At 45.8% G+C, this 27,590-nt stretch overlaps 1 protein-coding gene across 3 annotated transcripts; it reads right to left on the bottom strand.

The window, feature by feature from the left end:
• Window positions 1-329: 329 nt before the first annotated feature.
• On the bottom strand, window positions 330-27,278 carry LOC310862296 (glycerol-3-phosphate dehydrogenase [NAD(+)], cytoplasmic). 3 transcript variants are annotated; one of them, XM_083770126.1, is made up of 9 exons: window positions 27,177-27,278; window positions 22,955-23,132; window positions 18,233-18,373; window positions 16,158-16,296; window positions 12,111-12,223; window positions 8,424-8,660; window positions 4,428-4,534; window positions 2,765-2,857; window positions 330-2,636 (listed from the first exon to the last, which is right to left on the bottom strand). In XM_083770126.1, exons 1-9 carry the CDS (start codon window positions 27,218-27,220, stop codon window positions 2,615-2,617), a joined length of 1,074 nt encoding a protein of 357 aa, XP_083626252.1. In that variant the 5' UTR covers window positions 27,221-27,278; the 3' UTR covers window positions 330-2,614. The 3 variants fall into 3 exon arrangements, with proteins under 3 accessions (XP_083626252.1, XP_083626253.1, XP_083626254.1); XM_083770127.1 differs by having other exon boundaries at window positions 330-2,476; XM_083770128.1 differs by having other exon boundaries at window positions 330-2,857.
• Between the last annotated feature and the right edge of the window lie 312 nt (window positions 27,279-27,590).

Below are 27,590 nucleotides of genomic sequence, written 5' to 3'. Positions count from 1 at the left end.
ATAGACCTACAGGATTTTGTCATTGACTGGAATTGTAAAGCTATAGCTACTGTATATTATTTCTAAAACTTGCAATAAATAATATCTTATATTATAAGTGTACCTGCCGTTTATTGATTTATTAAGTAATTTGTTTTAACTTGAAAATGCACTATACGGAATTTGTTCAGTGATGTCTTTGAAATTTGGTAACTTAATTTAACATTTAAGCCTTTTTAGACACTTTGTCCCACTTCAAAGCCCAGAAATGAGAGTATTAAGACGTCTAGGCCTACGGCACAGGTTCAAAAGCAAAGTTGATGCTGCGAGGCCGCACGGCAAAATGAAACTTATTTGATGACATAATAGAATCCATTTATTTCAAAGGCCATTTTTCACACATTGCACATTATCCACCGAGTGATGTATCCATTATTCAAGAGGCAGGGTCGTGGTAATAAATGGCATTTCAGGAGGACGTTTAGAGAATCATCAAGTCTTTGGTTTCACTAAAGCAGTAAGCCAAGCCAAGACTTTTAGCAACCACACATTGTATAAGGCACTGTTTTTTCCAAGAAAAAGGTTGCTATGCACATTCACAGTAGGCTAACGCAGTACATGATATCGACACAGAACTGAACTGGTACAGAACTGATCACAATACAGATTAAAATGAGCAGATTAAGATTAAAAGATTAAAAGGAGCAGATTAAGTGAGGTATCACATTCAACAACAAAAAGGTGTTGGCATTACATTGGGCGGCAAGGTTAACAAATATCTTAAGGTATGATAGGACGGCGGCCATATGGATAAAAATACATTACAATATATTTGTATCGATGGTGACAATCAGGTTTTTTTTTACATTTCCACAAATCTCTCAGCTCTCATTGTAGGCTGTACATTTTTGAAAGTATCAAATAGGGTTTGAGTAATTAAAACAAGAAAAAAAACATGCCATATAACAATATTAAGATATTCAAAACCCCAGACAATATCTCATAACTATATACTGTATATATATATATATATTTCCCAGCCCTACTTTAATGATAATTCCAATCTCCATGCGATAGTCAGATGTATCTTTGCCTTGTCAGCAGCTTTGCTGAGCTCAAAATGCACAGTTTGGTTTGCTATCAATTCTAACTAAACTTTATTGAGTTGTGTTGCGACACATCACGTGTAATTTACAGGTGTAAAAATGTGACTACAAGCTTCAAACATTTAGCCAAGGTTAGCCATTTGAACATTTCTCGGCAAATCTAGTTTAATGCTGCCTTAGGATGCCATGGCTTCAGTTGATGCAGTGGCCATATTAGCATGGACAGTAAATTGTAATTTTAATCAGCATTCTGATTTCAGTTATTTAGGGAAAAGATTCCAAATGACTATCACATACAACATACAGGCATCAGAAGAACATAACCACAGTTATAATCACTTAATCCCTACATTAAAACTAAAATAGTCAATCTACTCAAAACTAAAAAGCCAAAATGGCAACAAACAACAAAAAGCAGCCGAAATCACAATCGTGATCGTCTATTAATTTCGTATTTTGTGAGCTTGTAGATGTGCCATCTGTGCCGAATGTTCAAGCCCAGAATAACGACGCTACAGTTGATGTGGTTAAACTAAAGCTGAACAGACACACACTGTCCAACGGAACCTCCACCTCCCTGAAGAGTGGATGGACGTGATTCAGCGGAGGATGGGAGGCTTGCTGCGTCTCAGCTGTGGAGTGACTGGTGTTATTCTATTGAATAACAGGTTGACAACTGGTGGTGACCATGGATTCCTTGCTAGAAGGCACTGTTTCAATGCATGCATGCGTTTCAATGCATGCTCCTGACGTAAAAAAAAAAAAAAAACCTGTCAGTTTCGGACGACTTTCGGCAACTCGTTTGGGAAATCTGGGGCTGAAGGAGTGTCCGAAAGAAGAAAGAAAAAGTTATCAGAAGTTCTGAATGACGTAAAAATGTAGTGATCGGACGTCGGAAAGGAGCCTGTGGTTCTGGATGGTTCTGTGAGCAGCCGGGTCAGTATGTGGTTCTGGACGGTTCAATGTACATACATACAGTATGTTCTGGATGGATGGTTCAGTGTTTACAATACATGTGTACTGGGTGGATGGTTCAATGTGTTGTTCACATGTGTTATGGATGGTTCTGTGTGTTGTTCACATGTGTTATGGATGGTTCTGTGTGTTGTTCACATGTGTTATGGATGGTTCCGTGTGTTGTTCACGTGTGTTCTGGATGGTTCTATGTTCACATGTGTTATGGATGGTTCCGTGTGTTGTTCACATGTGTTATGGATGGTTCCGTGTGTTGTTCACGTGTGTTATGGGTGGTTCTGTGTGTTGTTCACGTGTGTTATGGGTGGTTCCGTGTGTTGTTCACGTGTGTTATGGATGGTTCTGTGTGTTGCTCACATGTGTTATGGGTGGTTCCGTGTGTTGTTCACGTGTGTTATGGATGGTTCTGTGTGTTGCTCACGTGTGTTATGGGTGGTTCCGTGTGTTGTTCACGTGTGTTATGGATGGTTCCGTGTGTTGCTCACATGTGTTATGGGTGGTTCCGTGTGTTGTTCACATGTGTTATGGATGGTTCCGTGTGTTGCTCACATGTGTTATGGGTGGTTCCGTGTGTTGCTCACATGTGTTATGGGTGGTTCCGTGTGTTGTTCACATGTGTTATGGATGGTTCCGTGTGTTGCTCACATGTGTTATGGGTGGTTCCGTGTGTTGTTCACATGTGTTATGGATGGTTCTGTGTTCACATGTGTTCTGGGTGGTTCTGTAAACAGCTGATGAACTCGGCAACAGGACGGTTCTGGTAGCAGATCTGATAGACGGCGTTGAACAAGGGGAACCTGTGAAAAGAGCAGAGTCTGCGTAAAAACTTAGTGCGTGTCAAACCATCCACAGACGGGGCTATTAACCCATTCTGACCGGGCACCCATTTTGGTGTCGGCATCATGTTATGCTTTAGCTATTGAAAAATAGCAGATCTACAAGCTCATATCGCGCCACCGAGTGGCGCGATACGAGCTTGTAGGTCTGCTATTTTTGAAAAATCGAAGACACTTTTAGAATCTGATCTCAGGTCAGAATGGGTTAATAATGAAACTGTCAGGATGTAATAGACATTTTTAGAATCTGATCTCAGGTCAGAATGGGTTAATATTATAGCTGACTACGACTAAATGGGAAGAGGACATTCAGACGAAGAAAAGACCTGAGCACGCAAAAATAAATGTATATAGAGCACCGAAGTCTGACGTCAATATCGGTAGAGGGCGCAAATCCACAGGTTCATGTACTTTTTATTTGCATTGTAATCCCCATAGGGGGGATTTTAGATCGCCTCATATAAGAACTGTGTTTGAAAAATAAACGTGTCACCCCGGCCGCTTCACTCATATGGATATGAAGAATCAACTGACTGAGAGAAAACGCTAATGTTACTGCTACTGAATTAGTTACATTTTCGCTAGAAGCAGACTGTATCATATATGAGTGACTGACTGTTGCAAACGATACAGAGACGCCTCCCTGACAATAACGCAGAGACAGCTTGTTTATTTTTGGACCACAACACGTATATGAAACGATTTTAAGATGAGCCCACGTTATTCTCCACAGAGAAATTACTTCCGTGAACCGGGGGAATGGAAGGGATTGAGCGAGTTACGTCAGGACTTTAGAACCAGGGGAATCGAAGGGATGAGCGAGTTACGTCAGGACTTTAGAACCAGGGGAATGGAAGGGATTGAGCGAGTTACGTCAGGACTTTAGAACCAGGGGAATGGAAGGGATGAGCGAGTTACGTCAGGACTTTAGAACCAGGGGAATCGAAGGGATGAGCGAGTTACGTCAGGACTTTAGAACCAGGGGAATCGAAGGGATGAGCGAGTTACGTCAGGACTTCGGTGCTCTATACTTGCCCCGATGAAGACCAGTTTGGTCGACATGTGTAGGCTTTTACATTTTGTAATGGATGCGATTAAAGTACACAGATTGTACGCCCTCTCCTCCATTGCTTTTTGCTCATAACTTTGCTTCTTTTTCCAAGTCATGGCTTCCCGTTGATCCTAGTATCACCAGCCGTAGCACTTGCCCTAGCCCCGACAATTTACAGGCGTATGCAAAGGCTCAACTTAGATCATGCATAGAAGGAAGCATGAGGTTTGTCTGCTGCCCCCCCCCCCCCCAGGTTGGCAGAGGAAGTGTAGCGCCCAGGATTACATTAGATAATTAACACTGGGTGAAAGAAAATGGGTTGCAAAATCGTAGGATAAAAACATTTGGTTAAAAACACAAATTACCCACATAAAACCACCAGGAAAGTGTTTCTTGTCTCCCAAACATCATTAAAATAAGATTTTTCTTTTAAGAGCAATGAGTGCCACATGTGGGTTCCATGCGTCTGGTTGAACGTACTTATCGGTGAGTTTCTTGTTGTCTAGGATGGTGTGCACCTCGGCGGCGGTCGCAGGTCCCTGCAGCTTCTGACCGTTAAGCATCTCCTTCTCCAGCTCCTCTATGGACTGATACAGAGAGGAGACAAGGTGCTTATTTTATTATTTTAGAACCCATAAATGTGACCAAATTTGACTGAGGGACTGTCATTGGATTTTTTTTTGTTTTTTCATGTCATATGAAAGCAGGGAATCATAGCTTCAAATTGACATTGGTTGTTCAGTTTGACCCACCAGTTTTGGAGATATGACTTATAGAGTAATGTTTTGCAGAAAACAGCGAGTTGAGAGAACAGGCTTTGAAAGGTTCACTTCTGTGGTCTCTAACGTTACACCTAGCTCCTAGCTACATGTTTAAACATTTATTTCATATTTACATGTCGATTTCAGCTCCGACACTTATTTCAGACATGTGAAGAGTCTGCCTGTGCAATTAACTCATTTTGAAGAAAGAAAATAAAGTTTTTCTCCTCTGGAATTTGCGCGATGGCAGGGTCTCAGTCAAATATGGTCATAAATGTCCTTTAACCCATTCTGACCGGGCACCCATTTTGGTGTCAGCATCATGTTACGCTTTAGCTATTGAAAAATAGCAGATCTACAAGCTCATATCGCGCCACCGAGTGGCGCGATACGAGCTTGTAGGTCTGCTATTTTTGAAAAATCGAAGAACGACTGACATTTTTAGAATCTGATCTCAGGTCAGAATGGGTTAATCAGGCCAGTGTGTGTCCAGTGGAAACCTGTGTGTGTGTGTGTGTGTGTGTGCGCACACACACACACACACACACACACACACACACACACACACACACACACACACACACACACACACAGCCTCTTTGAAAACCTTTAGTGCTACGATTGTGCGCGGGGAGACGACAATTAACACAACTTGCCTGAACAAAATGTAATTCTTGCCTGCCCAAAATCCTGGAAACGCCACTGGCTACAGTACACTTTCTAACCAGCTGCAGTGCCCACTAACCCAAGACATCAGAGACACATACTGTACTTCCCACAGATTTCACACACACACACACAACGGGAGTTTGAAACTATGACCCATTGGGAGAAATACAACAATGTGCAAACACAGCAGCAAGATCTGTGAACGGTTGTGACTTAGTGGTTAGTCAATGGAACACCAACCCTAAGGACTACTATCTGACTGTACCAAGTAGACTGCTGGACCTTTACCAACCCTAAGGACTACTATCTGACTGTACCAAGTAGACTGCTGGACCTTTACCAACCCTAAGGACTACTATCTGACTGTACCAAGTAGACTGCTGGACCTTTACCAACCCTAAGGACTACTATCTGACTGTACCAAGTAGACTGCTGGACCTTTACCAACCCTAAGGACTACTATCTGACTGTACCAAGTAGACTACTGGACCTTTACCAACCCTAAGGACTACTATCTGACTGTACCAAGTAGACTACTGGACCTTTACCAACCCTAAGGACTACTATCTGACTGTACCAAGTAGACCGCTGGACCTTTACCAACCCTAAGGACTACTATCTGACTGTACCAAGTAGACTGCTGGACCTTTACCAACCCTAAGGACTACTATCTGACTGTACCAAGTAGACCGCTGGACCTTTACCAACCCTAAGGACTACTATCTGACTGTACCAAGTAGACTGCTGGACCTTTACCAACCCTAAGGACTACTATCTGACTGTACCAAGTAGACCGCTGGACCTTTACCAACCCTAAGGACTACTATCTGACTGTACCAAGTAGACTGCTGGACCTTTACCAACCCTAAGGACTACTATCTGACTGTACCAAGTAGACTGCTGGACCTTTACCAACCCTAAGGACTACTATCTGACTGTACCAAGTAGACTGCTGGACCTTTACCAACCCTAAGGACTACTATCTGACTGTACCAAGTAGACTGCTGGACCTTTACCAACCCTAAGGACTACTATCTGACTGTACCAAGTAGACTGCTGGACCTTTCACCAGTGCACATGTAAACAGAGCTGCTACACCTTTAAACAGATCTTAAAAAATGCTGCCATTTGTCTCAAAAAAAGCTTTGTATCCCGTTATCCCATTCTGAACGGGCACCCATTTTGGTGTCGGCATCATGTTATGCTTTAGCTATTGAAAAATAGCAGATCTACAAGCTCATATACGAGCTTGTAGGTCTGCTATTTTTGAAAAATTGAAGAACGACTGACATTTTTAGAATCTGATCTCAGGTCAGAATGGGTTAATCAGACCAGTGTGTGTCCAGTGGAAACCTCGTATGAATCTGATCTCAGGTCAGAATGGGTTATAACATGTACATAACGATGCAATGTGACATAGCTCTGTTTACAAAATGCTGTACCTGTATCCTTTCCAACTGTTTTTATTGTATTGCGACACTTGCTTTGGCAATGTAAATGTTTGTTTTCTCTAATGCCAATAAAGCTCCTGAATTGATACTTATGACGGCTCCGTTCCATTTAGTGTAGAACAGTGGCTCTCAAAACGTTTAACCCATTCTGACCTGAGATCAGATTCATACGAGGTTTCCGCCGCCGGACACACACTGGTCTGATGAACCCATTCTGACCTGAGATCAGATTCTAAAAAATGTCAGTCGTTCTTCGATTTTTCAAAAAATAGCAGACCTACAAGCTCGTATCGCGCCACTCGGTGGCGCGATACGAGCTTGTAGATCTGCTGTTTTTAAATAGCTAAAGCATGACATGATGCCGACACCAAAATGGGTGCCCGGCGGTCAGAATGGGTTAAATGTTCATAACGTACACAAATTGTAGAATCTAGATTATGGGATCGCCCAATGGCGGCATAATCTCATCTTCAACAGTGCCATGTCTTTTTTAGCCAGTGACACAGATCATATGCCACCCCTAACCCTATTAACCCTATTGAACCCCGCCATGACGACACCAGAAGTTGTTGCTCCACCAGTGCAACAATCAGCACAGTGTTCTTCACGATGTCTCCATACTCCACCCGGCCATGCAGACAGAATTCCCAGAGAGAGATGTTGGCACACATTTCAATGGTGGGAAAAGTGTTACAAGTAATTCAAAATGTACTTGGGTAAAAGTACAAAAGTATTGGTATCAAAATGTACATAAAGTACTCATTTAGAATGTCACAAAATCTTTTGAAAATAGTCAAAAAGTTAATATCCCTTTGGTTTTGGTTTCCTGCATTTTGTTTTAAAAATGATAATTTTCATGAATTAAAAACTCAAACATAATTAATTATATTAAATAATTTAACAAATTAATTTAAATAATCGAAGAAATTCCATAAATTGGTGATTGGCTATTTTCACTAGTTTGGGGGGGACGGGGACATCACATTTCTCTTTTGGGTCTGGTGCTAAAAGTATTGGGAACCACTGATAATAAATAAGATACCTGTACAGCACAAAACAAACATGTCACAGTATGTGGCCCTGTGTTGCCATACTGTGGCTGTGTGTGGGCGTCGGCTTTCCTCCCAGCTTGGCACACCTGTCTGTGGTCACCTCATCGCACTCAATTGACACACCTGCAGACCATCAACTCTTCAGCCCTGACAGTATTTAAACCCTGGTCTTCACTCCCCTCATCGCCAGATCATTGTACGACCTTTCATGGAAGTAGCTTGTCTCTAAACCAGTGTTGACGTCCTAGATATAGTTTAATAGTATTCCAAGTCTTAGTTCCTAGTTTTCCTAGTATTTTTGCTCCTGTGTTTCCTGCTCAACTCAAGCTCTTCTCCTCTCCTCCAGAACCAGAACCAGCTCACCTGTTCTACTGCCTGCTCGTCTGCCTGGACTGCTCACTTCATCCATGTTTGTTTTCCATGCAACCTTCCACAATCTCCAATTCACCATATTGTGAATAAATAACTTAAATTTGCTCCTGCGTTTGGCTCTGCATTTGGGTTCAACTTTCGACGTGTCAGAAGAACGGCTCTCTCTCTCACCTTCCCGGTCTTGGCGAAGGCCTCGGCCACCTTGCGGTTGCGCCCGCCGTAGCAGGTGGTGATGAGGTCGGCCACGCCGCAGCTCTCCAGGAAGGTGGCGGAGGAGACGGGCCCCGCCGTGCAGAAGAGGCGGGCGAAGGCGATCATCTCCATCAGGCCCAGCCGGATCACCGCCGCCTTGGTGTTGTCCCCGAAGCCCAGGCCGTCGCAGAACCCCGCGCCCACCGCCACGATGTTCTGTAGAGAGGGGAGAGAGACCAGGATGGTGAGCACTACAGAACCCTGCCCCCACCGCCACGATGTTCTGTAGAGAGGGGAGAGAGACCAGGATGGTGAGCACTACAGAACCCCGCCCCCACCGCCACTATGTTCTGTAGAGAGGGGAGAGAGACCAGGATGGTGAGCACTACAGAACCCCGCCCCCACCGCCACTATGTTCTGTAGAGAGGGGAGAGAGAGACCAGGATGGTGAGCACTACAGAACCCTGCCCCCACCGCCACTATGTTCTGTAGAGAGGGGAGAGAGACCAGGATGGTGAGCACTACAGAACCCTGCCCCCACCGCCACTATGTTCTGTAGAGAGGGGAGAGAGAGACCAGGATGGTGAGCACTACAGAACCCTGCGCCCACCGCCACTATGTTCTGTAGAGAGGGGAGAGAGAGACCAGGATGGTGAGCACTACAGAACCCTGCCCCCACCGCCACTATGTTCTGTAGAGAGGAGAGAGAGACCAGGATGGTGAGCACTACAGAACCCCGCCCCCACCACCACTATGTTCTGTAGAGAGGGGAGAGAGACCAGGATGGTGAGCACTACAGAACCCTGCCCCCACCGTCACTATGTTCTGTAGAGAGGGGAGAGAGACCAGGATGGTGAGCACTACAGAACCCCGCCCCCACCGCCACTATGTTCTGTAGAGAGGGGAGAGAGAGACCAGGATGGTGAGCACTACAGAACCCTGCCCCCACCGCCACGATGTTCTGTAGAGGGGAGAGAGAGACCAGGATGGTGAGCACTACAGAACCCTGCCCCCACCGCCACAATGTTCTGTAGAGAGGAGAGAGAGAGACCAGGATGGTGAGCACTACAGAACCCTGCCCCCACCGCCACTATGTTCTGTAGAGAGGGGAGAGAGAGACCAGGATGGTGAGCACTACAGAACCCTGCCCCCACCGCCACTATGTTCTGTAGAGAGGGGAGAGAGACCAGGATGGTGAGCACTACAGAACCCCGCCCCCACCGCCACTATGTTCTGTAGAGAGGGGAGAGAGACCAGGATGGTGAGCACTACAGAACCCTGCCCCCACCGCCACTATGTTCTGTAGAGAGGGGAGAGAGAGACCAGGATGGTGAGCACTACAGAACCCTGCCCCCACCGCCACTATGTTCTGTAGAGAGGAGAGAGAGAGAGACCAGGATGGTGAGCACTACAGAACCCCGCCCCCACCGCCACAATGTTCTGTAGAGAGGGGAGAGAGAGACCAGGATGGTGAGCACTACAGAACCCTGCCCCCACCGCCACGATGTTCTGTAGAGAGGGGAGAGAGACCAGGATGGTGAGCACTACAGAACCCTGCCCCCACCGCCACTATGTTCTGTAGAGAGGAGAGAGAGAGACCAGGATGGTGAGCACTACAGAACCCTGCCCCCACCGCCACTATGTTCTGTAGAGAGGGGAGAGAGAGACCAGGATGGTGAGCACTACAGAACCCTGCCCCCACCGCCACGATGTTCTGTAGAGAGGGGAGAGAGACCAGGATGGTGAGCACTACAGAACCCTGCCCCCACCGCCACTATGTTCTGTAGAGAGGGGAGAGAGAGACCAGGATGGTGAGCACTACAGAACCCTGCCCCCACCGCCACTATGTTCTGTAGAGAGGAGAGAGAGACCAGGATGGTGAGCACTACAGAACCCTGCCCCCACCGCCACTATGTTCTGTAGAGAGGGGAGAGAGAGACCAGGATGGTGAGCACTACAAAACCCTGCCCCCACCGCCACTATGTTCTGTAGAGAGGGGAGAGAGACCAGGATGGTGAGCACTACAGAACCCTGCCCCCACCGCCACTATGTTCTGTAGAGAGGAGAGAGAGACCAGGATGGTGAGCACTACAGAACCCTGCCCCCACCGCCACTATGTTCTGTAGAGAGGGGAGAGAGAGACCAGGATGGTGAGCACTACAGAACCCTGCCCCCACCGCCACGATGTTCTGTAGAGAGGGGAGAGAGAGACCAGGATGGTGAGCACTACAGAACCCTGCCCCCACCGCCACGATGTTCTGTAGAGAGGGGAGAGAGAGACCAGGATGGTGAGCACTACAGAACCCTGCCCCCACCGCCACTATGTTCTGTAGAGAGGGGAGAGAGAGACCAGGATGGTGAGCACTACAGAACCCTGCCCCCACCGCCACTATGTTCTGTAGAGAGGGGAGAGAGAGACCAGGATGGTGAGCACTACAGAACCCCGCCCCCACCGCCACTATGTTCTGTAGAGAGGGGAGAGAGAGACCAGGATGGTGAGCACTACAGAACCCTGCCCCCACCGCCACTATGCTCTGTAGAGAGGAGAGAGAGAGACCAGGATGGTGAGCACTACAGAACCCTGCCCCCACCGCCACTATGTTCTGTAGAGAGGAGAGAGAGACCAGGATGGTGAGCACTACAGAACCCTGCCCCCACCGCCACTATGTTCTGTAGAGAGGGGAGAGAGAGACCAGGATGGTGAGCACTACAGAACCCTGCCCCCACCGCCACTATGTTCTGTAGAGAGGGGAGAGAGAGACCAGGATGGTGAGCACTACAGAACCCCGCCCCCACCGCCACTATGTTCTGTAGAGAGGAGAGAGAGACCAGGATGGTGAGCACTACAGAACCCTGCCCCCACCGCCACTATGTTCTGTAGAGAGGGGAGAGAGAGACCAGGATGGTGAGCACTACAGAACCCTGCCCCCACCGCCACTATGTTCTGTAGAGAGGGGAGAGAGAGACCAGGATGGTGAGCACTACAGAACCCTGCCCCCACCGCCACTATGTTCTGTAGAGAGGGGAGAGAGAGACCAGGATGGTGAGCACTACAGAACCCTGCCCCCACCGCCACTATGTTCTGTAGAGAGGGGAGAGAGACCAGGATGGTGAGCACTGACTAACTACACAAAGAGTTATCACAATGCCCGTTTCATTCATTAGCCCGTTTAGACCTGAGATCAGATTCTAAAAATGTCTTCTACATCCTGACAGTTTTCTGAAAAAGCTATGTTTCTTCGATTAAAAAAAAATAGACCTACAAGCTCGTAAGCGCGCCACTCATTCAGTAGTTCTCAAAACTTTTCAGACTGCGACCCCCCAAAACATTAATCACATTTGAGCTGCTAATGGGTCTAATCATCTGGGGACAAGAAAGTAGGCTAGGGCGTTCATTTACAGAGGGAGCATACTTTGGTCCGACATATCATTGGTTGGAATGAGCATTGGTCCGACTCGGGATAGGGTTGGGGGTTAGGTTTAGGTGTGCTGCCCCGTGCTCGCGGTTATGGTGAGGGTTTGGGGTAGGTAGTCGATTGGACCAATGGTATGTCGGACCAAAGTATAGTACCCCATTTACGGGGGTGCTAGCTAGCTAGCTAGCTAGCTAGCAGCCCCATAAATGACTGCTTTGGTCTACTTCGTCCTACAACAACAGTAGCTAACCTTCAGCGCTCCACAGATTTCCACCACATCACACTCTTCCACCACGGTGACCCGGAAGTTCTTGGTCTGCATCAGTTCCTTCAGCAGAACGCCATTGTCCTTATTCTTACACCCTGCACACAGAAAGTCAATATTTTATTAGACACAAATGTAAACGGCACGTGGTACGGTCAGACATTAAGGCTAAAAGGATTACACAAAAATATAAATCCTGGGGACATATTTCCATTGTGGTCCTATGTATTCAATGAATCAACATAGCAGATACAACATTAACACTAATACATATACAAACATGAGAGACGCACGGGGACAATATTGCCTCCCCTTTTGGTCTCCTGATAGATTTCCAGGCCAATTTTGAAAGAACAGAACAATGTTACACATCCTTTTAATGGATGCTGTCAGGGCATACAGAGTAGTACTGTAGAATGAGAATTGTCCCAGGTTTGTCCTAAATGTGGGTGGTAGCCTACCGTCCAGGATCATGGACGGTCCCTCTAGTGTTGTGGCTGTGGGCACTCACTTTGGAGAAGTATAGTTGTCTAGTTAGGTATGAGGGTTGAGGGTATTGGCTATCTTTCAGCACACAATCTTATTCTTTACACCCTCTGCACAGAGAAAGTATTTGACTGCACAGAGAAAGAGGAAGGCTTCCTATAGGGTCCTTTATATAGGAGCAGTAGCTGACTGGGTATAAAGGCCGCCTGGGAACTGGAACGTAGCCAGTTCAACCCTTTATATGAGCTGAAGTGTCCCATAACAGAGTGCTAGATGGTATAGCACCGCTATCCAAAGTGCTTTACATTCACGCGCACACGTTGGCACCAAGGCACCTTGGAAAAGACTAAGATCTAACCATCTCAGCAGTCATCAGCTGGGTGAAGCCCCATCCCCAGATCTAACCATCTCAGCAGTCATCAGCTGGGTGAAGCCCCCTCCCCAGATCTAACCATCTCAGCAGTCATCAGCTGGGTGAAGCCCCCTCCCCAGTGACCAGAAACTATACTACCTTTCCTTCACAAGATGAAATGAGGCCGCTTGTTATTTTACAGAGCAAAAGACTGTATTAATATCCTGAGTCAATAGGTGTTATTTTACAGAGCAAAAGACTGTATTAATATGATAATATCCTGAGTCAATAGGTGTTATTTTACAGAGCAAAAGACTGTATTAATATCCTGAGTCAATAGGTGTTATTTTACAGAGCAAAAGACTGTATTAATATGATAATATCCTGAGTCAATAGGTGTTATTTTACAGAGCAAAAGACTGTATTAATATCCTGAGTCAATAGGTGTTATTTTACAGAGCAAAAGACTGTATTAATATCCTGAGTCAATAGGTGTTATTTTACAGAGCAAAAGACTGTATTAATATGATAATATCCTGAGTCAATAGGTGTTATTTTACAGAGCAAAAGACTGTATTAATATGATAATATCCTGAGTCAATAGGTGTTATTTTACAGAGCAAAAGACTGTATTAATATCCTGAGTCAATAGGTGTTATTTTACAGAGCAAAAGACTGTATTAATATATAATATCCTGAGTCAATAGGTGTTATTTTACAGAGCAAAAGACTGTATTAATATCCTGAGTCAATAGGTGTTATTTTACAGAGCAAAAGACTGTATTAATATCCTGAGTCAATAGGTGTTATTTTACAGAGCAAAAGACTGTATTAATATCCTGAGTCAATAGGTGTTATTTTACAGAGCAAAAGACTGTATTAATATCCTGAGTCAATAGGTGTTATTTTACAGAGCAAAAGACTGTATTAATATCCTGAGTCAATAGGTGTTATTTTACAGAGCAAAAGACTGTATTAATATGATAATATCCTGAGTCAATAGGTGTTATTTTACAGAGCAAAAGACTGTATTAATGATAATATCCTGAGTCAATAGGTGTTATTTTCAGAGCAAAAGACTGTATTAATATCCTGAGTCAATAGGTGTTATTTTACAGAGCAAAAGACTGTATTAATGATAATATCCTGAGTCAATAGGTGTTATTTTCAGAGCAAAAGACTGTATTAATATCCTGAGTCAATAGGTGTTATTTTACAGAGCAAAAGACTGTATTAATATCCTGAGTCAATAGGTGTTATTTTACAGAGCAAAAGACTGTATTAATATCCTGAGTGTTATTATTATTATAGGTATTATTCTGTCGGGTGTAAAGGTAGCAAAGGTAGCAGATCTACAAGCTCAAAACGCGTGGCTTTGGGCCGTGTATTGAGCTTGCAGATCTGCTACTCGTGGTGCTTTTGTGTGACGCTGTAGTGTGATCAAGTAGGGCATGAGTCTTTTGTGTGACGCTGTAGTGTGATCAAGTAGGGCATGAGTCTTTTGTGTGACGCTGTAGTGTGATCAAGTAGGGCATGAGTCTCTGACAAAACACTAACGGACCCTGACCTTAAAAACGTGATATGCAAGCAGGGATGTGACACAACATGTTTGGCTTATCAGCTATAGTGGTTGGTAGATAAAATAAAAACACTACCAGTCAGTCAGGCATACATTTTACCAGCTAAACGTGATAAGTAGCGTTTGGGGAATATTTCCATGTACAGTATTACTAGATCAACTAAAGTGAAGACAGTGTGCGGGATTCTTTTGCTCTACTTATCAGATCTACAAGCTCAAAAGGAGTCGCTTCGCACTGCGTCTCCAGCTTGCAGATCTGCTACTTTTGTATGATGCAGTGGTATGATGAGTGGTATCAAGTATGCTAATTTACAACAAAAAGACAAAAACACAAAAAGTTCCATAATGGAGATAAGAGGTTTGTGCCTGACAACAACTATACTATCCGTTTTCAATGAATATCATAAACATGATAAGTTTGGAGTTGACTGACGGGCAGGCCTACAAACGCACGAGGGCTGTGAGATCAAAGCCCTGTTGGGAGGTCTGGGGCATGGTGATATGGCTCAATATAATCCACCCTACAGCCTATCAGAGTCAAACACTTATCATTTAATGACCGAGCAAACTGCAATTCAACTGTTTGTTCAAACACTGTCTGCCGCGCTCTCTCTGTGTGTGTGTGTGTGTGTGTGTGTGTGTGTGTGTGTGTGTGTGTGTGTGTGTGTGTGTGTGCGTGCGTGCGTGCGTGCGTGCGTGCGTGCGTGCGTGCGTGCGTGCGTGCGTGCGTGCATGTGCGAAATCAGCCCCTCTGTCGATTGACAGTGTTGTCACTTTTCAGTGAGAGTGCCCTCTCTCTGCGTAGTGGCGTCTTTCAAAGAGAACTGATCTACATGCTGGCAGCGTTTCAAATGGCTAGGCATCATTCACTTGTAGATCTGCTCTCTTTTGGCACGTCACTCCCTTTATGCTTACAACAGTGCACTGAAAACACTTATTTTCCATGATTTAGGACACTTGCCGGGCGTTTCTGCACTTATTTACTGTAAGGACGAGGTGAGATCGTTTGACTGGTCCTGTAAATGCACCACATTATCGAATGATGCAAACCACAAACAGACAGCAGAAGCTATTTCTCGAAAGTTCTAATATTCAGGAAGTGGTCTAATATTTTTGCGCGCCAGAGTGGCTGGGTAGTCTCCATAATCACCCGATTCGACTGCAGTGATCACTTAGGGCATGCTCTGCCGACTGATTAAAAAAGAACGACAGGATTAAGGTTGGCGAACATGTGTTAATATTAGGACTGCGCTGCGACATGCTTGCGGTTATGTTTAGGGGAGGGTATGAGGAGGCTTGTCATTTTCAGTAGGCTCCCAGTATGTCCAGTATAGACCTGACTAGACCGATAAGATCGGTTAACGTGTCATCAACGCCAATCGCAGCCAGTATAGGCTCCAGACGGCTAGATAAGATAAGATAAGATCGGCTTAATAAGTAACCTACTGGGAATTATCGGTTGATTTTCGGTCGAAACGGCTGCCATAATCTACCAGCCAAAGCAATGCATTCGGTTGGGTGTTTATTGCAAGCTGTGCTGCATTCACAACAGTCCTCTAATAGCCACCATCAAGCAAAGGGTGTAAAGAAAGTATGAATAATAGAACCAGCTAACCAATGGTGGTCTCGCAGAACTTCTCGTCGGCCACCTCGTTGGCGATGTTGGCTCCCATCAGAACACTCATGGTGATGCCCAGCTTGTCGTGGATGACGTCACTGATGAGCTTCAGGCCATCAGGACCCTCGTCCACACCCTGGGAGGAGAGAACATGAGACTTATGAGCTACAGACAGATCATCCTTCCACACCCTGAATTTAGAACAGACAGCGACAATATGAAATGTAACAAAAATGTGGAAACCTTTTTTTTTTTTATATATTTTTTATCCCACGATTTTGTAACCCATTTTTCACACCTGTGTCAATCATCTAATGTGATCCTGGGCTCTACACACCCTCCACCAACCTGGGGAGAGCAACGGACTTAACTCATGCTTCCTTCATGCCTGAGTGTCCAAGTTGCTCCTTTACACCTGACAGGGGGGAGTTTCCCTGGTTGGACGTAGCACGTGGAAGGAACACGTTATTCCAACCAGTTCCTTTCCCCTCCATCAGGCGCCCCGGCTGGCCAGGGGGAGGCAGTTTAGAGACCAGGATTACTGCAAGTTTTTGTGAGGGTACCTACCCTAGGGGACACGGGGAGAACATGTGAGGGTACCTACCCTAGGGGACACGGGGAGAACATGCAAACTCCACACAGAAAGGCCCTTTCGCCAACACCACCTTCGGGTATGGGCACTGATGACGCGGAGGAGGAAACACGCCGCCAGCACCCACAGCGCCCCCAGCGGGAATCGAACCCAGGACCTTCTAGCTGTGAGGCGACAGCACTACCAACTGTGCCACCATGCCCCCAAAAAATAAAATGTGGAAACTTGAAGAGTATTAATAATAATTTAGTCCCTACCTGCCTTTTGGGTATTTTATCACTGACTCATACAGTATGTGACATTTGTCCTTTGCATGTAGGCTAACCACCCTAACTATTGGGACCAGTGGATGTCATTAATAATGTATTAATTATTAATACAAATAAAGCCTGTACAGTACATGCACGGTCCGTGACGTGTTATGTTTTCTTGTGCACCCCGTTTAGTTATCGTTTTACCTTTCTGTTGTTTTCCTGTGACTTTGTAGTATTGTCTTCCTGTGTTCCAGTTTGAGTTTTACCTTTTATTTTGTAGTATTGTTTTGTGCCTTCCTGTCTGCCCCTGTAGTCCTGAACCGGTCTTGTCAAACCATGTGATTAGTCTAGTTTTCTCCACCTGTGTCTTGTGAGTCTCCCAGCCAATCCCTGTGTTGATTTGTCAGTTGTTCACCTGTGTCTAGTTAGTCCTTGTCTATAAGTATGCCCTTGTGGTTTCAGTTCTTTGTTCGTTGGTAAATGTAAGTCAGTGGGGTTTTTTTTGCTCCTCGTGATTTTCCATGTTCCTAGTGTTTTCCCTTGCTCCTAGTTTTTCCTTGTTTCCTCGTGTCCTGTTTTGGTTAATAAAACCTCCTTGTATTCAACCTGCCTGTCCTCTGTCTGCGCTTGGGTCCAACACCTGCCTGTTCTGAACCGTGACACTATGCTATAAGCTATGAGCATGAGTCTTCAACAGGGTGTCCGAGACCCTTTAGGGGGTCCTCAGAGTTACTACAGGGTGTCAGAGACCCCTAGGGGGTCCTCAGAGTTACTACAGGGTGTCAGAGACCCCTAGGGGGTCCTCAGAGTTACTACAGGGGGGCCACCTAATCTTTGTGTGATTAACCCGAGCTTCCATATTCATCCCTATTTGCTGAAAATAGCAGATCTACATACAAGCTCACAGCCACAGCCTATATCACAGTGTGACAGTTGGGAGCTTTAAAATCTGCTATTTTCAGTGAAGGGATTTCGTGTAGGGGGGGGCAGACCAGAAAAACTCAACAAAATGTGCTAATACAGCATCACAATCATTTTAACCACATCTTGTTGGCTATTCAAAAATAGCACATATACACTCTCAGTGCATCACTCAGCCTCGTGCAAGCTGCTATTAATTTATTTTTTTAATCGAAAATGTTGGAATATTTTTGAACAATTTACAGTAGGTTTTCTTTTCTGTCCCTTTTTTTTTTTAGATGATTGACCAAAGTGTTCAGACCAACCTTGATGAGACTCAGTCCCAGCGCGTCTGTCTTTATCTTCCCCTTCATGGTGTCACACGCTCTACCGATGAACTGGTGAGGGATGACGAAGATCAGGATGTCTGCATCACAGGACGACTCCAACAGGTCTGCAACAGCAACCTAGGAAAGGTCATTATTGAGTACATTTGCTTAACCCATTAAGGCCTGACATCGAAATAAAAAAAAGGTCCTCTAAATCATGACAGTTTTCTGAAATGCCAATGTTTCTATATCAGTGGTGCTCAATATTTCATGTCAAGAACCCCAAAAATTGTCTGTATCTGTTGTTCCAGGCAGGGACGCCCCAGAAGCAAAGATACGAGTTAAAAACGTTGGCACTCGGTGCCGTGCTATGAGTTTGTAGATCTGCTATTTTTCAATAGCAAAAGTATAATACTTAAAACACCAAAAGGGGTTCCCGCCCAGAATGGGTTAAGGTGTGCATCGGCCTCACGATTAAATTTGACACACGCGCATTGAACCGTTTGAGTGAAGTTATGTGTGCTAGTAATAATAACACAACGTGGATTAGACACACACGCAAAGGCCGCAAGCGTGACCAGTCGCTGCGTCGCCATGAAGACATCCAAAGTGCCCTCCCGCTTGTAGAAGTACTCTTTCCATCACTGCTAGGGTTGAGGCCAGGACACAGTGAAAGGTACAACCCGTTCCTAAACCAGGACACAGTGAAAGGTACAACCCGTTCCTAAACCAGGACACAGTGAAAGGTACAACCCGTTCCTAAACCAGGACACAGTGAAAGGTACAACCCGTTCCTAAACCAGGACACAGTGAAAGGTACAACCCGTTCCTAAACCAGGACACAGTGAAAGGTACAACCCGTTCCTGAAGACACGGATCTTCCCAAAACAATCTGTTCCGTTTAACCCAAATACAGGATGTATGACAAAGGTTAGGGCTGCTATAACCCTGAGGTTAAAGATTAAAGGTTAAAGGTTAGGGCTGCTATAACCCTGAGGTTAAAGGTTAGGGCTGCTATAACCCTGACGTTAAAGATTAAAGGTTAAAGGTTAGGGCTGCTATAACCCTGAGGTTAAAGGTTAAAGGTTAGGGCTGCTATAACCCTGACGTTAAAGATTAAAGGTTAAAGGTTAGGGCTGCTATAACCCTGATGTTAAAGATTAAAGGTCAAAGGTTAGGGCTGCTATAACCCAGACGTTAAAGGTTAAAGGTTAAAGGTTAGGGCTGCTATAACCCTGAGGTTAAAGATTAAAGGTTAGGGCTGCTATAACCCTGACGTTAAAGATTAAAGGTTAAAGGTTAGGGCTGCTATAACCCTGACGTTAAAGGTTAAAGGTTAGGGCTGCTATAACCCTGACGTTAAAGGTTAAAGGTTAGGGCTGCTATAACCCTGATGTTAAAGGTTAAAGGTTAGGGCTGCTATAACCCTGATGTTCTATTATGAAGTAGTACAGTATATCGTCTCTGTTGGGTGGAGATTCAAAAGTAGCAGATCTAGAGCACAAGTTTGAAATGCATCACTTTATTGATATTGTGGACCTGCTATTTTTTTTATGCCTTTGTGTAACGCTGTAGTATGATGAAGTCAGTTATTTACGAAAATCTCTCTCTCTCTCTCTCTCTGTGTTTCTGGCACAACAGCGCCACTTTTGCCCCTACTCGTACTCTAAACATTGGGACATAGTGAGTGACATAGTCCCAGAGGTACATTGCTGTTCCTTGGAGTGGTTTCACCACTAGTCCCATAGGGTGGTTTCACCACTAGTCCCATAGGGTGGTTTCACCACTAGTCCCATAGGGTGGTTTCACCACTAGTCCCATAGGGTGGTTGCACCACTAGTCCCATAGGGTGGTTTCACCACTAGTCCCATAGGGTGGTTTCACCACTAGTCCCATAGGGTGGTTTCACCACTAGTCCCATAGGGTGGTTTCACCACTAGTCCCATAGGGTGGTTTCACCACTAGTCCCATAGGGTGGTTTCACCACTAGTCCCATAGGGTGGTTTCACCACTAGTCCCATAGGGTGGTTTCACCACTAGTCCCATAGGGTGGTTTCACCACTAGTCCCATAGGGTGGTTTCACCACTAGTCCCATAGGGTGGTTTCACCACTAGTCCCATAGGGTGGTTTCACCACTAGTCCCATAGGGTGGTTTCACCACTAGTCCCATAGGGTGGTTTCACCACTAGTCCCATAGGGTGGTTTCACCACTAGTCCCATAGGGTGGTTTCACCACTAGTCCCATAGGGTGGTTTCACCACTAGTCCCATAGGGTGGTTTCACCACTAGTCCCATAGGGTGGTTGCACCACTAGTCCCATAGGGTGGTTTCACCACTAGTCCCATAGGGTGGTTTCACCACTAGTCAAAAACACAAAAAGTTTGAATATGGAGATTTCAAGAGGTTTCTAACCGACAGCGATTATTATAGCACTCAACCCTCAGTTGAAATAGTTATTCATTTTAGTTTGTATTATTGCTCCTGGCTCATCAACCCCAGAGTCAGTTTCTGAATGGATGTACACACTTCTATTTTTGCCTTTTCATCTAGCCTACAAGCTGCTGACAGGTCATGTTAGGAATAGGAAGAGTGTATTTGCAGGTCTATGCGCGCGCGGGTGCGTGCAATGCACGCACATGCATGCGTGCGTGCGTGTGTGTGGAAGATTCATCTCTACGGTTCACAAAGAAGGCCTCAAACCAGGCAATGTTTTCCAGTCTTCTATTGTCAAATGGTGGTGAACCTGTGTGAATTGTAGCCTCAGTTTTTTGTTCTTAGCTGACAGGAGTAGCCAAACTTCTACTGCTGTAAGTAACCTATATCTATCCTGAAGGCTCGACCTGTTGTGTATTCATAGACGCTCTACTGCAGGGTCGGCAACCTCTTTGACATGAAGTGCCTTGTTTTTAATGTCTTGATAGTCAGTGTGCCATACCATACCATGTATATATACTCCAGGGAATAGAGACGGACAACTTACTGCATCAACTTATTTATTAGCACGACGCGTCAGGTGCTATGAAGCTCACGGCGAAACGCGCCGTGCTAATAAATAAGTTGATGCAGTAAGTTGTCCGTCCTTGGAAGGTTTTTCTCTTTTTTTATGTCTATGCCTGCTAACTAGACTTGCACCTCCCACAGGTCTTTTTGGATGTGCAGGAGTCCCTTTTTTGTCTCATATATATATATATACACACACACATTAAAAAACATAAACATATATAACCCACCTATCTCCCTCGCCAGTTTGTATGAATGTAGAATTATGTGAAGGATGTAACATGTAACAAAGACTTAATTTCATTGACTATACATGTAGTTTTTAAAATATTTTACATTTAAAGATAAAATCCTCTCTCTCACACTTATGCCATTCTGCCAGCAAAGCACTGATCACCCTGACACCCTCCCCTGTGCCAGTGTTGGCACCCTGTGCTGTACCACATACCTCGGTTGTAACGGTCGGTAACTTGAGTTACTGTTGGCCGATCATTCTCATCTGACCTCTGGCCTCAACAAACCATTTTCTGTGATGTTGGGTGCGTTCGGAAATGCCGGGAACCACCGGGAATGTGGTCAGTGTGTTGAGTGTGGTGGGCGGTGACGTCACAGTGTGCCTTATTTACGAACGACCACAGCTGTGACGCATTCACACCGCCGACACCGGACAACCCCAGCTTCAGGGTAGGGTCGCTCAGTGGACAACCCCAGCTTCAGGGTAGGGTCGCTCAGTGGACAACCCCAGCTTCAGGGTAGGGTCGCTCAGTGGACGACCCCAGCTTCAGGGTAGGGTCGCTCAGTGGACGACCCCAGCTTCAGGGTAGGGTCGCTCAGTGGACAACCCCAGCTTCAGGGTAGGGTCGCTCAGTGGACGACCCCAGCTTCAGGGTAGGGTCGCTCAGTGGACGACCCCAGCTTCAGGGTTAGGGTCGCTCAGTGGATGACCCCAGCTTCAGGGTAGGGTCGCTCAGTGGACGACCCCAGCTTCAGGGTAGGGTCTCTCAGTGCGGGCACTCGGCACACCCGGTGCGCAGCGCACTGGATTTTCGAACGACAACGCACCGAGTGCACTGAATAAACGAACGACAAGAGAGCACACCAGTGCGTTCAGGGCGCATTTCCGAACGCACCCGTTAATGACTGAGAACCGCTGGTCTTGATCATGCCTACAGGTCTAAATGCGTTGAGTTGCAACTACCATACGATTGGCTGATTTGTGTTTATTACCATACCCAATACATCACATGACTACAAAACACCCTGGATCACCATTATATTCTAATATATATGTCTCTACTGCGTCACCTGTAACCTCAGGTGTATGTATACCTGTTGTTGGAGTGGGCGTGGAGTGGGCGTGGCCAGTGTAGTATTATTATTATATTTTTATATTGTTGCCGTCGGGCAGAAACCTCTTTATCTCCATCCTTTCACTTTTTTCATAAATGTAACGCCCCTACTTGAACATACTGCAGTGTCACTCAAAAGGTACGAGACCCACTGGAGCATCAGGCAGATCATCTATCATAAGCGACGTGTTTCGAGCTTGTAGGTCTGCTATTTTAGCCTTTTATTTTTATTTTTTAATCCTCACAAGTAACAGTTTGACATATGCTGTTTCCACCAGACCGAGACGATAATGCAGACATCAAACTCCAGGAATGAACATTCATTCCAATCAGTTTCATGGTGTTTTTTACAAGAAAACCGTTTCTCACCACATTGGGCGGCAGCGTCCGTCCAGGGAGGTACTTCACATTCTCATGGTCCGTGTTGATGATTTCTGTCAGTTTGCGCCCGTCGACCATCTCCTCAAACACCCACATCTTTACAGTGTTGTCGAACTTTGGATTCTCAGCAGCGTTGAGGCCAACTATCCTGGCGATGGCCGAACCCCTGCGATGTTTGGAAGAAGGACAGAGTGACACACAAGGATTAATGTTCAAATAACACTATATTGTAGTCAGAGAAGTTTAATGTTTAAATCACACTATATTGTAGTCAGAAGTTTAAAAGCGAGCAACAACAATGTGTCATTATTACTCTGTGGCTTCCATCTGCAGGATTTAGCAACAACAAAGCTATTTCACTGGAAGGAAGCTACATACAGTAGCTTTGTTGTAGTGTATCAGAACACTGAGGTGAATAAGGTGATCACCTATAACATCCAAACGGAACATCCACCTCTCAACAACAGGAGGCACTGCTCTGATTGTTCAGTAACGTCGGTATTGAGAAGTTCAAACACTCATATTAACGAGTAATCAGAATATAGAGCTATTTAACCTGTAGCATTAATATCACACTCTGGCTTACAGTACATCACCTTAGGACACCAAATCTGTTGTATTAATTTATGACCAATTCCCACCAATATGAAGACGTAAAATGAATAAAATAAAAACGGAGCACAATAATTTTAAAGGAAACTCATGTTATAACAATGCTGTTCAGACAGAGTTTATTGTAATTCACTTATGTGACAGCAGCCTGCTGGCATTTCACTCTCCTTAATCCAAATCCACATTAATCAATGCAGTCCATAGTCTCATGAGGAATGTGGTTGTCATGGCCACATTCCACAGATTAAAAAAATAAAACACACCGAATCCAATCTGTGTATAAATGTTGTGAGAACTTGTGACTCACAATGTTTTATCAACCACCATTCTATACCCAATTCATCACATGACTACAAAACATACTGGATCACCATTATCCCATTCAGGGGAGGGAACCCCTTTTGGTGTTTTAACTAAGCATTATGTTATACTTTAGCTATTGAAAAATAGCAGATCTACAAGATCATCGAGCTTGTAGGTCTGCTAATTTTGAAAAATCGTGAAAATGCCGGCACAAACCTTTGAATATATATTCTTTCAGAGCGAACATTTTTTTTAATTTCGACGTCAGGCCTAAATGGGTTAACCCATTCAGGGAGGGAACCCCTTTTTGTGTTAGCATTATGTTATGCTTTAGCTATTTAGCAGATCTACAAGCTCATAGCGCGCCACCGAGTGGCGCGCTACGAGCTTGTAGGTCTGCTATTTTTGAAAAATCGAAGAACGACTGACACAGAAACATAGCTTTTTCAGAAAACTGTCATTTTCAAACAGACATTTTTAGAATCTGATCTCAGGTCAAAATTGGTTAACGTGCACAACAGTACACGGATGCTGCAGCACAGGCGGGTCTCACTCAAGGCACTGGCAGGCATAAACTGAACGCAGAGGTAGAGTTTATATCAGTGATAGACCCCACCCAGAAGGTGGGGATGCAGAGGTACAGTTTATATCAGTGATAGACCCCACCCAGAAGGTACAGTTTATATCAGTGATAGACCCCACCCAGAAGCTGGGGATGCAGAGGTGAATACAAGCTCATATACAAATGAAAGGAACGTTTGCTAAGGAAGGTAGGGGGGGGTGGGGGTGGGGGACAGGTGAGCAGCAAGTGGTCCCAGGGCCATGCGTCAAGCTCTGTTATCACAGCGTGGTTCCGAGGAGCTTCAAAGCTGAGTTTGTATAGACACATTTCAATATATGTAAATGTCCTTTGGTGATGGTAAATTCCTCTAATCCACTGTCCTGTAGATATTATTGTGGTTTTCAACCCCTTTCTTATCAAGGCCAATTATCTCTTCACCATTTAAGCCACGGACCACCATTTCATGAGATTTTGCCTCGCAGACCCAAAACTAAAGAATATTTTTGAGTAACTAAAACATCTAATAAGGGTTCATTTGGTTACCAACTCTCCATCATTAAGCTGGGGACCACCTGAAGCCCCCTCAAGGAGCACTGGGGATCCCCGGACAGGCGGACACTGACACCTCTGGGCAGACAGGGTGCCCCTCTGGGCAGACAGGGTGCCCCTCTGGGCAGACAGGGTGCCCCTCTCTGGGCAGACAGGGTGCCCCTCTCTGGGCAGACAGGGTGCCCCTCTCTGGGCAGACAGGGTGCCCCTCTCTGGGCAGACAGGGTGCCCCTCTGGGCAGACAGGGTGCCCCCTCTGGGCAGACAGGGTGCCCCTCTCTGGGCAGACAGGGTGCCCCCTCTGGGCAGACAGGGTGCCCCTCTCTGGGCAGACAGGGTGCCCCTCTCTGGGCAGACAGGGTGCCCCTCTCTGGGCAGACAGGGTGCCCCTCTGGGCAGACAGGGTGCCCCCCTGGGCAGACAGGGTGCCCCTCTCTGGGCAGACAGGGTGCCCCTCTCTGGGCAGACAGGGTGCCCCTCTCTGGGCAGACAGGGTGCCCCTCTGGGCAGACAGGGTGCCCCTCTCTGGGCAGACAGGGTGCCCCTCTCTGGGCAGACAGAGTGCCCCTCTCTGGGCAGACAGGGTGCCCCTCTCTGGGCAGACAGGGTGCCCCTCTCTGGGCAGACAGGGTGCCCCTCTGGGCAGACAGGGTGCCCCTCTGGGCAGACAGGGTGCCCCTCTCTGGGCAGACAGGGTGCCCCTCTGGGCAGACAGGGTGCCCCTCTCTGGGCAGACAGGGTGCCCCTCTGGGCAGACAGGGTGCCCCTCTGGGCAGACAGGGTGCCCCTCACCAGAGATTCACTCCTCGTCTTCAGGAGAAGTTCACAGAGGAGAGTACAGCGGCGTGCACAGAGGCACCAACGTGCCAACTGGACCTCCGTCGGAGTGCGACCACCACCAGGGTCTCCTCACCCCTGCCCTGCCCTGTCCCTCCTGTGACATCAAGCATCGGTCTGAGCGGCCACCTGGAGTGCGACCACCTGGAGTGCGACCGCACCACCAGGGTCTCCTTCCCCTTCCCCTCCTGTGACTAAATCTGAGGACCAAGCATTGGTCTGAGCGGCCACCTGGCTGTGCACAGGCGACAGACACAACCACAATAATCAACTCAAACTCTATTTGGAGTAACGACATCGACGGACTTCCATAAGCGTGTGTGTGTGCGTGTGTGTGCGCGCGTGTGTGTGTGTGTGTACCCAAATATGTGTATAATAATAGTATTCTAATGTCCAGATACTACAGTTTCACCAACCATGATTCAACAATGATCACATGCAGGCTCCATCCATCACCATTATGCTACGCCTAATATGCAGGACAAAGTGTGATTGATTGATTGAAATATGTATTAACAGTTTGCAGAATTACAGTACATTTCAAGCACAAACTCAGAACTCAATACCAAGACTGTTAACTGTGAGTGCATGGACGACCCAATAAGAAAGCATTACACTTGTTTATAAGAGGGTCCACCTCGTTCAATTCATCAAAACATTTATAGACGTATACAAATAGACACTTCTATTCTATATAGCCAAAGAACAGAACAGGAATTCATGATGAAGGATCGGTATGAAAGGGAAAAGAAACATATATACGTTTAAACTTTGCTTTGCACACACACACACACACACACACACACACACACACACACACACATTTGCAATTGCACTCGGAGGGTCCACAATGGAATGTGTCCAGACATGTACAGTACAGACAGTAGCAACAAATACCTAATACATGTACGGTATTAGCATATTTAGTAGAGGAAAGATCGTGATACGAGCTTAATGCCCAAGCCCAATGCCCATGCCTGCCTGTAACCTGAACGAAGTCAGGAATCGTGAGCATTATTTTTCTGCAGGCATCTGTATCAACTTTTACAAACTGACAGTATTAGTTTTAATTAACGCTACTTTAAATTAGCACGTGAGTGATCCCCATTTGCCCCAATGTTATTACGTTGGTTTATGCACAGCCTATAGTAGTCAGACCTGTTTGGTTACTTAGTAACTGCAGTAATGTGTCCAGAGTTCAGACAGTAGCGTACAGTCTGCATGCTAGCCGAAGCAGTAAATAAATACCTCCCTAGATCATGAAGCAGGTTCATGCTGTTTCTAGGTTTCAGACAGACACCATTACTGTACGACACGACAACATATAATAATAATAATAACTGTTTACCAGTTGCCGGATCCAATGATGCATATTTTCTTGGGAGCTGCCATTGTGAAGATTGCAAATAAAAGACTTGATCTCTGTCTGTGACTGACTGCTCTGCTCTGCGCTGCGACAGCCCCAACGCGGAGAGAAGCTTTTTATTCCCATTGGCTGCTCTGAGGGCAGACACGGACACGCCCACTTTTTTTTGGAAGGAAACAAACTGCAGATGTACAAGCTCACGCCGCGTCGCTGTCACGACGCGTTGTGATCTTGTAGATTTGTTCTGTTTTTTTGTTTTTGTATTGTTGTCCAAGCGACACCGCTGTACTGCAGAGCGTAACGCTTTGTAGAGGTAAGAGGTTAGAGAGGCTTATATATAACTCTGGTTTAGTAGGGCGAAAGTATACAGTCGGACAAAATGTTTGACAGTGAATG

Source organism: Protomyctophum parallelum (genome assembly GCF_964188405.1).
Source record: "Protomyctophum parallelum genome assembly, chromosome: 7".
Lineage (NCBI taxonomy): Eukaryota > Metazoa > Chordata > Actinopteri > Myctophiformes > Myctophidae > Protomyctophum > Protomyctophum parallelum.
This window is presented reverse-complemented; position numbering and strand designations above follow the sequence as displayed.

Bases quoted from the DNA above. Each gene is read 5' to 3' on its own strand.
- LOC310862296 (XM_083770126.1), bottom strand. From the start codon at position 27,220: ATGGCAGCTCCCAAGAAAATATGCATCATTGGATCCGGCAACTG. The intron at 23,133-27,176 runs GTAAACAGTTAT...CAAACATCGCAG, and splicing joins ATCATTGGATCCGGCAACTG to GGGTTCGGCCATCGCCAGGA. The intron at 8,661-12,110 runs GTTAGCTACTGT...CCCTCTCTACAG, and splicing joins AAATCTGTGGAGCGCTGAAG to AACATCGTGGCGGTGGGCGC.